Source organism: Rattus norvegicus, chromosome 7, assembly GCF_021556685.1.
Source record: "Rattus norvegicus strain SHRSP/BbbUtx chromosome 7, alternate assembly SHRSP_T2T, whole genome shotgun sequence".
Taxonomy (NCBI): domain Eukaryota; kingdom Metazoa; phylum Chordata; class Mammalia; order Rodentia; family Muridae; genus Rattus; species Rattus norvegicus.
Window position 1 is genome coordinate 109,374,762 of NC_141540.1, and position 14,284 is coordinate 109,389,045.

A 14,284-nucleotide genomic window follows, 5' to 3' on the forward strand; every position below is an offset into this window, starting at 1 on the left:
TCCAGTGAGATTATAGGGCTACATACAGAGTGTGACTGAAGACTTGCTAACAGGAGAATGACCAAAAAGTAATGGGATCACTAGAAAGTCTTGTCTTCCTCAGAGATGCTGCCTATTTCAATTGGCTGTCCCACCTTGGGAGACCCAGAAGCCAGTGCTACAAAACTAACCTTCAAAATGTCTCAATAACCAACTCCAGGCATTTGGTGCCTGCTCTTTTCAGATTAGCTGCACTGTAAGAAGGTTAGGTGACTGTGTCATCCTGGCCTAAAGGATCCACATTCTTTGCCATTGGGCACCATCTATGGAAGAGCAGGCAAGAGTTCCAGGATCCCTGAGTGGCTCTCCACACTAGGATCCTGGGTGAGTCATTGATCAAATAGAGGACAGGTAACCTACGTATACACACTCAAATTTCCCAGTGGCACACAGCACCAGGCATTCAATCCAATGAGCCGACTGGGACCTGAAACAGGCCCTGGCACAATTACTGAGTTCTTGGAGGCAGGTAATGGGCTGGATCTAATGACGGGCCAGGGAGTGAGAAGGGCTGCACTGGGGAGCAGGGAGTTTGCCTAGGTGAGGTAGACCATCTATCTCAGCCACTGCAAGCAAAGCCATTTGCCTGGAACATTCATGGATTCCTCCCAGGAGAGTATTTCCTCTTCCAGCTCACAGATAAGAAATCGCCAGGTGCTAAGTGACTTATTATGAACCATCTGAAAGCCTAGATCCGGGCCTCTGAGGGGCCCCCAGGGCCTGAGACTGCAATTACACACACCCACGGTGACTGAATGTTTTAGAAGTTCCCTTGGAATTCATCCACTCTGTTATTTATCTCCTCTTCATAGCTCCAGATAACTACCTGACTGAAATTTTTCAATCATTACTGCTTTTTTTTTCACATAATTATCAGGATGTGGGGTAAGCCAAAAGCCTGCCTCAGTTGAAAGTCAGTCAACCTCTGGGGTCTTCCCATGTTATGTGATTTGAAAGTAGATCATCACTACTATTCCTTCCATTCATTCATTCATTCATTCATTCAATAAACTTGTATCAAGTGACATGTGTCAGATGCTGAACTAGAACATTGTGGGTGGAAAGGAAACACATACATCATTATGTCTAACCAAAAGGGCTTCCCCCAGTCCATGATAAAAAAGAAAAACATACACAATTATATAACTATTTGTAAAAACACATTTTAGTGTGTGTGTATGTGTGTGTGTGTGTGTGTGTGTGTGTGTGTGAACCATATGATATTAAATTATCAAGTGAACCCAGAAGAGAAGGTAACATTGAAGATGAGTTCAGAGGGAGGAAGAAGAAATTCTGAACAGAGAATATGTACTGGAAACCATAGATCAGCCACTCAAACTCTTGTCTTCTGATCCATTCTAGAGAAGTCTAGAAAACTAAAAATCCACATTGCATTGGCTCCCTTGCAGCTAAGGTCTGAGTACAAATTAAGCTGTACTCATTATACGCATCCCAGTAAGTATGAAATATGGAGACACAGTGAAGCAACTTCTTTGCCCTTCTGGAAGGTTTTAGGATAAAATGTTCCGCAATACATCTTGGGCTTTGTTCTCCAGTTTCTAATTATCCAGTGGCATTTGAACTGGAAGCAAAAGCCCTTGAATTCAGAATAGCTCCCCTGGCAGCTTCAGAAATAGAAGCTTTCCTGGTGAATCAATTTTATGATGATTTGGGAGTGAGTCAACACGGTGATTTTGTGAGCACTGAATTCCTTTTTACTTAAAATACTCGAATTGATTTCTATTTCCTACACTCAATTTTTCTGGTATTGAATTTGAGACCAAACAAATTCTTAAAGATAGGAACTTGAGATTCATTCCCGGAGTTTAGCAGGACTGAAGGCAGAAACAACGTCAGTCCATTAGAAAGAGCTACCCAGAACATAATAGCAAGGCCATCATCAAATGACCAGTTTGGAACTTCTACTAGGATGGTAAAATTGACCTTGCAGCCACAAATGATCACAAAACATCTATGTGAGGAAATGGGCACCACAGGACTGAAATCCCTGAGTGAGGTAAATTCACAGGTGAGACTCATAATTTCCCTGCATCTCTGAGAAGGTCAACCTTGACTGTGTAGTGGACACCAAGCCTGGCCTAGAGCTTCACTTAGAGAGTGAGCAACATGGATATTTGGAGCAGGGCTTTGGAGGTGAGAATGGTAAATGATGTGGAGAGTAACTCCTAGCCTCTGGGTTTCCCAGGCAATGGACAGGCAGGATTATTAATTCACAGAGTGGAAGGGAGATACCAGAGGTGAATCAGGGTTCAGGGAGCTGAAATTCTGACCAAGTGCAACAGGAGGAGGATTGTTAACACTGCATAATGAGTTCAGTGTCATCTGAAATAAGAGAAGGGCCCTGGTTGTGACCCAGAAGTAACATTTGCACTGGACACGCAGATGCAGACCCTGAAATTGAAGCAAGAAAATCTGCAACAGAGGTAGTCTAGCAAATGAGTCTCCCAGAGCCATAAGACTGAAGGAAGACCTTACATTTTTTCACATGCCAGTGTTAACAAAGTAAAAACTAACACAAGGTCAAGGTACTACTCCCAAAGGGGCAAAAAAAAAAATCAAACAAATTCATCATTTTCTTTTCAATTAAAAAATTCTAAAATACTTGACATGTAAAGAGGACATGTTACTCAAGAACAATACATGGATACAAATTCAGTTTGAAGAGAAAAATCTAAGCTCTTAGTTCAGGTTTTACTGCTGTGAACATACAGCATAACCACAACTCTTACAAGGACAACATTTAATTGGGGCTGGCCTACAGGTTCAGAGGTTCAGTCCATTATCATCAAGGCAGGAACATGGTAGTATCTAGGCAGGCATGGTGCAGGAGGAGCTGAGAGTTCTACATCTTCATCTGAAGACCACCAGGAGAAGATTGGCTCCTACATGGTTAGGTGGAGGGTCTCATTCCCACCCCCCACAGTGACACACTTCCTTCAACAAAAGGCCACACCTCCTAATCATGCCCCTTCCTGGGCCAACAACATTCAAACCAACACATAAACTGGTACAAATTCAGTGGACTAAAGTTTTAAAGCAACTATTATAAATATGTCCATTGAACTAAAAGGAAATAGAATCTAAATTACTGAACAGATAAGGTATTTCCACAAAGAAATGCAAAATATGTAGAGGAACCTGAAGAAAACTCTAGAATTAAAAGCACATGATAACACACACCTGTCATCCAAACATGTGGAGGTGGAGTCAGGAAGATCATGAGCTCAGGGCCACCCCTAATTACATATAGTAAAATTTAGGTTTTCCTAGCTCTATGAGAGCCTGTCTAAATTCTCCAGCACCAAATGACAAAAGTGCTGATGAATTTGAAAATAGACCAACATAAATTCTCCACTCTTAAAAGTAGAATTAAATGGAGTGTTATCAGATGAGCAGCTATATGTGGGACAATTTCTGGATGTCCTTAATGTCTCTGAATTACATAGGACAATGCCAGGATCATACAGAGAATAAGGTAGTCATGAGAAAATGAAAACAAGGCAGGAAAAGGATCATACAATAGGCTGCAGGACAAGAAGCAGAACTTATAAAGCTTCTAATTGGCTCTGTATGACGAATCTCCAAAGTATTCAAGGCGGAAATGAGTGGAAGGTGAAATACAAATGCATTTCACCCCAGCCCCTCTGCCACATGAGTAGATCTCGCCTCTCCAGAGCTCAGAGGAATGTCACAAAAAGACAGGCAGAAAGAACTGCAGAGATGGTGGGTGCTGTGGACAGGGGATGGTCATGGCAAGAGTGAAAACACACCAGCTGTAGCTGTAGGAACAAGGCGAGAACTAGATCAGCCCCCTCAACATTCCACCATGAGTGAAGGAGGGACTCATGAGGTTCTACATAAGCTGGAGGAGGTTTGGATAGTTAATGGTTGTTGAGAGGAGCCATTTTCTTCAGTCCCATAACTACCTGTACGTTGTCCTAAGTTGTCCATGTTCCAGTAAATAGGGCCTTGCCAGCAACCATAATTACACTTAATAGGACACACACACACACACACACACACACACACACACACACATACACACAAACACACATACACACTCACACAGTCACATGGTGCAGGGAGCAGGGATATATAATAGGAGAGGCCTAGGTGGGAAAAAGAAAGGGACAGTGTGAGTGAGAAAGAATTACGGGGCAGTAAACAGTAAGCATGACTACAATACACTGTATACATATATGAGGTTGTCAAGGAGGAAGAGGAGGAGGAAGAGGAGAAAGAGGAAAAGGAATTGTCTTTCAAAAATATTACATTCTGAAATGAAATGCAGCTCAGGCATTTCTTAGGGACATGTGTGATCCTGGCCTTTCAGGTGATGACCTTGATAAAGTGGGTCAGAGAATCACAAGGACAAGCATTCCCTAAGACAGGGGTGTATCTACAAAGGAAGGTGAAGGTGACTAAAGACAGACATCCTCCAGAGGTAAGTGTCTGACCTTTATCCAGTCTGCTGCACACAAGCACACCTCCACATATTGTGTAGCAGGAGAAGCCACAGGGGCTTAGGAAGATCTGGGGAGAGAATTCAGAAAACTCATTTTCACTGAAGAGGATAGGAGCCTTGGAGCATTGCCAAGAGCCACGAGGAGAAGATGGCTGTGTGTTTGCATTTCATTTTGGAAAAGCCACAGAATTGCACTGAAGGTGAGAAGAAATAGCATGAAACCACAAGTCTCGGGTGCCTGATTTGCAGCTGAGTTCAAGCAACACTTCTCATGTTCTAAACAGAATAACTCAGATAATAGGAACCAACAGATGCCACGAAATACGAAACCAAAATGCCAGGGACCACTAAGACAGTGTCATGGGATTGCCTGTGAAGGAATATCAGAGTTCCCTTCTGAGGGCTTACTAATTGGGCCTGCTAAAACAAACTGCCAATAAGAAGTCTAATGGGGGGAGAAAGGTCATACTAAGTCCTGATACGCAAAAGTACACAAAATACAAAATTCACAGAATCAGGATGCATGCCATGATTGATGCTTAAATGCATGTTTCATAGGAGACTGAGGAACTAGGGAGCTATAGGAAAGTATAGAGCATCAGAAAATAAGTGATTTACAGAGAAATTGGTGAACCGGAGGGCAATGTCTTGTGACAGTTCTCTGGACTCTAGGTGCTGTGTTTGAAATCCACTGTTTTCCTCCATGATATGAGCTTAATCTTTCTCATTAATGGAATTCAGCAAGCAGGCATGAAGGCAGGTGGATACCTCTTTCACAGATCAGTCTCTACATGGACATTAACCATCAAGTAAAGCTCTATTTCTAAAGAGAAAGAAGATCAAAGCTGACCCAGAGATGTGTGGGGAAGGCCAGAGAAACAAGCTCTGAGGCTATTCCTCCTGCTGGGCACTGTGTGAGCCTCCCACATCTGGGGACTGTTTTCCATGCAGGAACACCTGAGCCTTTCAACTTAAGGGCATACGGAACTCACTGTTACATCTGATCTTCATGACAGCCCACAAGGGATGTGGTCTCTTTTCCTTTTTACACAAGAAGACTCATTGAAGAATTGTGAATTCCTAGAGGCACATAATTAGTTCTCCTGACAGGACTGAGACACAAAAGCAGCTCCTTCCTCTAATCTATCCCCAGCCAACAGGAAAGAAAATAGCCAGAACTAATCCATAACAAAACTGAAAAGTCAGTGCTGCTTCCTCCTTCCTTCACTATGGCCAGCTGGTTTGATCCCAAAGGGAAAGAACTAAATTGTTGTAATTAAAAAAGGAAAAGACTATGAATGATTTCAATAATGCTGAAAATTATACACATGTATGAATTACACCAGCTATTTATCTTTGAGGCACAGAGATCTTTGAGTTGTGACATAATACAGAACAATCTAATACACAAAACTATAGATGGCGTTTCTGCTGTAGAGTGCTTTCCAACATCCTGAGGGCTGGTACACTTCTCAACATAGTTCCCAGGTTCTGGTGCTTATCACATGATATCTTCCTTCACTTAGTGCTACAAGGCTCTCTACTCCTAGTTTGCCATCACCAAAATAGGAAGGAATTGTGAAAATCTGCATATACCATGTATGAGGGAAGTCAATGAAGAATGGCCAATGTCTGCAACACTGTCCAATTTCAGAAAAAGAAAGAAATGCTAATAGAGGTGGCTTGTCCCAGCTTGAGCAAAGAAGCATTTCAATTCTAAGACTCCTCTCAAAGATATTTCCCTTTAACCCGAAATACTAACATAATTCATGTGCCCTTTAAAAATCTGTGACTGTGTGTATTTGTATTTATTGTTATGGCCAAATAGCTGGCATGGGGGAGGAAAGGTTTTAATGGGCTTGCAGTTGAGAGGAAGGACTGGCAATAGGAGTATGAGGTGGATGGTCACATTGTGTACTCAGTCCTTGGTCCATTTTTGTTCAGTCTGGGACTCTCAAGCAATGGCAAAGTACTCCCTGTATTCATGGGGAGTCTTCCCTCTTCAGTTAACCCTCTCTGGAAACACACTGAGACCTACTCAGAAGTGTGTCTCCCCGGTGATTACAAATGAGAACTAACCATCACACCGTGTAAACAAAACGTCTTCTTGTCCAACTTTCTTCTTAGTTTCTGCTCTAGATTCCTGCCTCGAGGTCCTGACTTCCCTCAGTGATGGTTTGGAAGTATGAGATAAAATAAATCCCTTCCTCTCACAGTTGCTTTTGGCCATGCTGTCTTATTATAACAACAGGAAGCAAACCAATACACATGGTAGAGTCATGTTTCAGTAAGACTCTATTAGTGGAGCTGCCTATTTTTCTAAAATTATATAAATGGAATCTTGCAATATGTAATCTATTATCACTAACTTCATGTACTTAGCATAGTTTTACATTCATGTGTCATGTAGATACCTTTTTTTGACTTTGTCTTCTGAATAACATCTTGTACATGGCATGTGCTACTCAGTCTCTGTCAGTTTTACTAAGTCATTAAAAGTCATCAACTGACTGGCCATGTCATTGTTAGTTCAATTGACTCCCTGATGATGGGCATTTTAATTTTTCCAAATGTTTCAGAAAACCATGCAAATCGTATATTTGTAAACATTTCTTTATAGACAGGTAGTAACATAACTTAAATTTCAAGAACTGAAAGTATATATACGTAAGACGGGATTTTTGGTTGCTTTTGTTCTGTTTGTTTTTTGGTTTTGTTTGTTTTCAAGGAATTTTTTGTGTTTTGGATTGATTTTGATTTTTTGTTTGTTTTGTTTTGTTCTTTGTTTTTTTTGGTTCATAGTAAAGCACTTCCCTCTCTACCCAACAGTACTTCATAAAAATCAGTTGGTCATTGGTATTGTCTCTTATTTTAACATGACAAAGAGAGTACTTGTCCACTCATATCCTACCACCCTCCTAGTGGTGAGACACTAAGAATGTTTTCCCATTCTTCACTTCCCAGCCTTGTTTTGAAATCAGTTTGACAAAGGATTTAATAACGGCATACACATAGCTTCTGATTATGAGTCAAGACAAGAGGGTCAGAGGTTAGAAAAGCAGGGGAGATGGCCTGGTCCCACTGAAATGATAAAGAAGCAAACAGTCCTACAAATCTCACAAAACTTTCTGTTACAGCCTGGATCTTAAATGTATGTATGTATGTATGTATGTATGTATGTATGTATGTACTCATGTACATACATATGTATATATTATTGTATATAAGTATTCTCTCTACATGTATGCATATGTATCACCTGTGTACCTGTTGCCCTCAGAAGCCAGAGAAGGGTGTCATATTCTCCTGCAATTAGAATTATAAACAGTTCTGAGCTTCAGTGTGTGTGCTGGAAACCCACTCTAGTGCTATAGAAGAAAAGCCAGTGCTCTTAACCTCTGAGTTTCTGTTACCATGTTGAAACCTAATTGCCAATAAGATGGGCCTGGGTGGTAGAGTTATTAAGAGATGTTAAGAACCAATCATCTTTTAAATGAGACTAGGGCCTTTATAAAAGAGCTCCAACCCCTCTCCAGCCAGTGAGAGCATGTGATGAAAAGGCCATCTACCAGCCAGGAAGAGGACACTCACCAGAAACAAGACTTGTCAGTACCTGCATCAAGGACCTCCAACCATCGAACTGTGAGGAAAACATGTTATACATAAATTCTCTTATCTGTGGTATCTTTTTATAGCTTACCAACCCAGGAAAGACACCCCCACAAGACAGCTCATCTCTTACTGTAAACAAAACCATCATAGACAAAAACATACACCAGCAAACGATCCCAGCAGAGACTCACACCTGTTGTTCTGCCCCCGTGGCCATGCTCTTAACCACAGGATGTCTGCATGTTAGCTGCAAGATTGAGTCTTCAGGAAATAGGAAGGTTTTGTAGAAGAGCCAGGACTTGGTTCCCCTTGCAAACCTCTCTGACTGCTTATGAAAGGAAACGGATGGTTCTCTTCACAGTGGGACTGCCAGCTCTCTCCTTCCGATCCATTAAGCATGGCATGGAGCCTTGTAGCTTTGCACATGCCATGCTGTTCTGTATAAATAGGGGCCATCCATCAGAAATGTCACAGGCAGGAAGCCAGTGACGTCTCTACAACCAATTTACAATTGGAATCTGCTGCAAAATAGATGCAAAGAATGCCTTCACAGACTTAGAACATGCAAACACACGGTGTACATAGCCAGGAAGTCCTGTTAGATCTATGTTGGGGCACAGAGGAGCAGAAAGTACACAAAAGTGGAGGAAGAAATGGCGGAAATTAGGTGGGGGTCTCTATTCATATTTTAAAATGAAAAAGATGTGACAGATAGAGTGGCAACAGCCTATTTCTTGCCATTCTACAAAGGTAGCAGGCCAGAGGTGCTCCTAAAACAAATATCCAGATGCTGAATTTATTATTGCTAGGCTTTAAAGCATTAAAAAAAAGTTGAGGATTACTTTTGACACAGAAAAAGTAAACTTACCTAAGAGGAAAGCAAAGCAGGTTTTCTGGGGCTGCTTACTTGTGGCAATGTTTTCTCAAAAGAATCACCCACAAGCATAAAAGTTGTCCAGGGCCCAATGTTATACGGTCATTTTTGAAGCTTCAAAACTACCCTTGGAGACTGTGGTGGTTTGAATATGCTTGGCCTAGGGAGTAGCACTGTTTGGAGGTGTAGCCATGTTGGAGTAGGCATGGTCTTGTTGGAGTAGGTGTGTCACTGTGGGCATGAACTTTAAGACCCTCATCCTAGCTACCTGGAAGCCAGTCTTCTCCTTGCAGTCTTCAGATGAAGATGTGGAACTCTCAGCTCCTTCTGCACCATGCCTGCCTGGATGCTGCCATGCTCCCATCTAGATGATAATGGACTGAACTTCCTAACCTGTAAGCCAGCCCCAATTAAGTGTTGTCTGTATACAAGTTGCTGTGGTCATGGTGTCTGTTCATAGCAGCAAAACCTTAATTAAGACAGAGATGTGCCTGTCATCTTTTTCACAGGCAGCCTGAGATTGACTGTTCTTGCATAGGGTAGAAGTACTAGGCAGTTCAGTGGCACTGAAGAAAATCTAATAGTATCTTCCTCTCCAAATAGATGGATAGCGGGGAAAGATGACCAAGTGTCATCAGCATCCTCAATGTCATCATCATTATCATTAGCATCATCGCCATCCCATTAACAACACTTAATGGGTGCTGATTTCATGCAAATGTGCACTTGGGTATGCTCACTTTAAAGCTGGGAGGACTTGAATTTTAAGAGTGCCAATGAAGCACAAGATTCAGGATCCTAGCATTACCTTTTAGAGGCCCAGACCACCAAGCAGAGAAGCAATGGGTCTCTTACCACTGACCAAGGTCCTTACCAAGCTCTTCAAATGTGTTTGATATCCATTTTTCTTCCTTAACTTATCCCTGCAACCAAATGGATCACCACCTAAATGACTTCTTCTTAGCACCTAACTGTATCATAAGAGCAAAACACATTGAATGCTAAGAGAACTAGTCATTTAAAAAACATCAGTTCGGGGGCAGCACAGGTCTTCCTGGTTGCTGCCGCTGCAGAGAGCCCCTGGGCAACACCCCACGAGCGAACTTGAGCCTCGGGACCACAGGTAAGACCAAATTTTCTGCTGCAAGAAAGCTGCCTGGTGAGCTTGGGACACACGGAAGCAGAATTTCTCTAGAACCGGGCACGTTCTCTGTTTACCGGAAGTCCCACACCCACGGATCCCGGCCCGCAGCAGCTCTCTGCTCCCAGACCCGGTGAGAGAGAGACCCAACCGCCTGGTCAGGTGGGCACTCCTGAGGCTGCAGAGCGGAAGAGACCACCAACACTGCTCACCCCTGCCCACATCCCTGGCCCAAGAGGAAACTGTATAAGGCCTCTGGGCTCCCGTGGGGGAGGGCCCAGGAGCGGCAGGACCCCTGCCAGAGACACCGCCGGACCCTGAAGGAAACAGACCGGATAAACAGTTCTCTGCACCCAAATCCCGTGGGAGGGAGAGCTAAACCTTCAGAGAGGCAGACAAGCCTGGGAAACCAGAAGAGACTGCTCCCTGCACACACATCTCGGACGCCAGAGGAAAAAGCCAAAGACCATCTGGAACCCTGGTGCACTGAAGCTCCCGGAAGGGGCGGCACAGGTCTTCCTGGTTGCTGCCGCTGCAGAGAGCCCCTGGGCAGCACCCCACGAGCAAACCTGAGCCTCGGGACCACAGGTAAGACCAAATTTTCTGCTGCAAGAAAGCTGCCTGATGAACTCAAGACACAGGCCCACAGGAACAGCTGAAGACCTGTAGAGAGGAAAAACTACACGCCCGAAAGCAGAACACTCTGTCCCCATAACTGACTGAAAGAGAGGAAAACAGGTCTACAGCACTCCTGACACACAGGCTTATAGGACAGTCTAGCCACTGTCAGAAATAGCAGAACAAAGTAACACTAGAGATAATCTGATGGCGAGAGGCAAGCGCAGGAACCCAAGCAACAGAAACCAAGACTACATGCCATCATCGGAGCCCAATTCTCCCACCAAAACAAACATGGAATATCCAAACACACCAGAAAAGCAAGATCTAGTTTCAAAATCGTATTTGATCATGATGCTGGAGGACTTCAGGAAAGACCTGAACACACTTAGGGAAGCACAGGAAAACATTAATAAACAAGTAAAAGCCTACAGAGAGGAATCGCAAAAATCCCTGAAAGAATTCCAGGAAAACACAATCAAACAGTTGAAGGAATTAAAAATGGAAATAGAAGCAATCAAGAAAGAACACATGGAAACAACCCTGGATATAGAAAACCAAAAGAAGAGACAAGGAGCTGTAGATACAAGCTTCACCAACAGAATACAAGAGATGGAAGAGAGAATCTCAGGAGCAGAAGATTCCATAGAAATCATTGACTCAACTGTCAAAGATAATGTAAAGCGGAAAAAGCTACTGGTCCAAAACATACAGGAAATCCAGGACTCAATGAGAAGATCAAACCTAAGGATAATAGGTATAGAAGAGAGTGAAGACTCCCAGCTCAAAGGACCAGTAAATATCTTCAACAAAATCATAGAAGAAAACTTCCCTAACCTAAAAAAAGAGATACCCATAGACATACAGGAAGCCTACAGAACTCCAAATAGATTGGACCAGAAAAGAAACACCTCCCGTCACATAATTGTCAAAACACCAAATGCACAAAATAAAGAAAGAATATTAAAAGCAGTAAGGGAAAAAGGTCAAGTAACATATAAAGGGAGACCTATCAGAATCACACCAGACTTCTCGCCAGAAACTATGAAGGCCAGAAGATCCTGGACTGATGTTATACAGACCCTAAGAGAACACAAATGCCAGCCCAGATTACTGTATCCAGCAAAACTCTCAATTAACCTTGATGGAGAAACCAAGATATTCCATGACAAAACCAAATTTACACAATATCTTTCTACAAATCCAGCACTACAAAGGATAATAAATGGTAAAGCCCAACATAAGGAGGCAAGCTATACCCTAGAAGAAGCAAGAAACTAATCGTCTTGGCAACAAAACAAAGAGAATGAAAGCACACAAACATAACCTCACATCAAATATGAATATAACGGGAAGCAATAATCACTATTCCTTAATATCTCTCAATATCAATGGCCTCAACTCCCCAATAAAAAGACATAGATTAACAAACTGGATACGCAACGAGGACCCTGCATTCTGCTGCCTACAGGAAACACACCTCAGAGACAAAGACAGACACTACCTCAGAGTGAAAGGCTGGAAAACAACTTTCCAAGCAAATGGTCAGAAGAAGCAAGCTGGAGTAGCCATTCTAATATCAAATAAAATCAATTTCCAACTAAAAGTCATCAAAAAAGATAAGGAAGGACACTTCATATTCATCAAAGGAAAAATCAACCAAGATGAACTCTCAATCCTAAATATCTATGCCCCAAATACAAGGGCACCTACATACGTAAAAGAAACCTTACTAAAGCTCAAAACACACATTGCACCTCACACAATAATAGTGGGAGATTTCAACACCCCACTCTCATCAATGGACAGATCATGGAAACAGAAATTAAACAGTGATGTAGACAGACTAAGAGAAGTCATGAGCCAAATGGACTTAACGGATATTTATAGAACATTCTATCCTAAAGCAAAAGGATATACCTTCTTCTCAGCTCCTCATGGTACTTTCTCCAAAATTGACCATATAATTGGTCAAAAAACGGGCCTCAACAGGTACAGAAAGATAGAAATAATCCCATGCGTGCTATCGGACCACCACGGCCTAAAACTGGTCTTCAATAACAATAAGGGAAGAATGCCCACATATACGTGGAAATTGAACAATGCTCTACTCAATGATAACCTGGTCAAGGAAGAAATAAAGAAAGAAATTAAAAACTTTTTAGAATTTAATGAAAATGAAGGTACAACATACTCAAACTTATGGGACACAATGAAAGCTGTGCTAAGAGGAAAACTCATAGCGCTGAGTGCCTGCAGAAAGAAACAGGAAAGAGCATATGTCAGCAGCTTGACAGCACACCTAAAAGCTCTAGAACAAAAAGAAGCAAATACACCCAGGAGGAGTAGAAGGCAGGAAATAATCAAACTCAGAGCTGAAATCAACCAAGTAGAAACAAAAAGGACCATAGAAAGAATCAACAGAACTAAAAGTTGGTTCTTTTAGAAAATCAACAAGATAGATAAACCCTTAGCCAGACTAACGAGAGGACACAGAGAGTGTGTCCAAATTAACAAAATCAGAAATGAAAAGGGAGACATAACTACAGATTCGGAGGAAATTCAAAAAATCATCAGATCTTACTATAAAAACCTATATTCAACAAAATTTGAAAATCTTCAGGAAATGGACAATTTCCTAGACAGATACCAGGTATCGAAGTTAAATCAGGAACAGATAAACCAGTTAAACAACCCCATAACTCCTAAGGAAATAGAAACAGTCATTAAAGGTCTCCCAACCAAAAAGAGCCCAGGTCCAGACGGGTTTAGTGCAGAATTCTATCAAACCTTCATAGAAGACCTCATACCAATATTATCCAAACTATTCCACAAAATTCAAACAGATGGAGCACTACCGAATTCCTTCTACGAAGCCACAATTACTCTTATACCTAAACCACACAAAGACACAACAAAGAAAGAGAACTTCAGACCAATTTCCCTTATGAATATCGACGCAAAAATACTCAATAAAATTCTGGCAAACCGAATTCAAGAGCACATCAAAACAATCATCCACCATGATCAAGTAGGCTTCATCCCAGGCATGCAGGGATGGTTTAATATACGGAAAACCATCAACGTGATCCATTATATAAACAAACTGAAAGAACAGAACCACATGATCATTTCATTAGATGCTGAGAAAGCATTTGACAAAATTCAACACCCCTTCATGATAAAAGTCCTGGAAAGAATAGGAATTCAAGGCCCATACCTAAACATAGTAAAAGCCATATACAGCAAACCAGTTGCTAACATTAAACTAAATGGAGAGAAACTTGAAGCAATCCCACTAAAATCAGGGACTAGACAAGGCTGCCCACTCTCTCCCTACTTATTCAATATAGTTCTTGAAGTTCTAGCCAGAGCAATCAGACAACAAAAGGAGATCAAAGGGATACAGATCGGAAAAGAAGAGGTCAAAATATCACTATTTGCAGATGACATGATAGTATATTTAAGTGATCCCAAAAGTTCCACCAGAGAACTACTAAAGCTGATAAACAAC

The 14,284-nt window shown here is 41.9% G+C and overlaps 1 protein-coding gene and 1 long non-coding RNA gene across 4 annotated transcripts in view; both read right to left on the reverse strand.

Annotated features, from left to right (window-relative positions):
• The window catches only part of LOC148004833 (uncharacterized), a 30,602-nt gene extending 21,989 nt beyond the window's left edge, over positions 1-8,613 (reverse strand). For 2 of the 3 annotated variants that reach the window (XR_015625643.1, XM_087559815.1), the window contains exons 1-2: positions 8,331-8,613; positions 8,117-8,165 (exon numbers count right to left, since the gene is read on the reverse strand). Coding sequence is in view for 1 of the 3 variants with exons in the window: in XM_087559815.1 (XP_087415941.1) it covers positions 8,117-8,165; positions 8,331-8,354 (73 nt within the window). In the remaining 2 variants the exon portion in view is untranslated. Of the gene's footprint in view, positions 1-8,116; positions 8,190-8,330 lie in introns of those variants that run through there. The other variant, XR_015625644.1, reaches the window with a different exon arrangement.
• The window catches only part of LOC148004832 (uncharacterized), a 227,407-nt gene that overhangs the window by 181,155 nt on the left and 31,968 nt on the right, over positions 1-14,284 (reverse strand). The gene's annotated exons all lie outside the window — the stretch shown is intronic.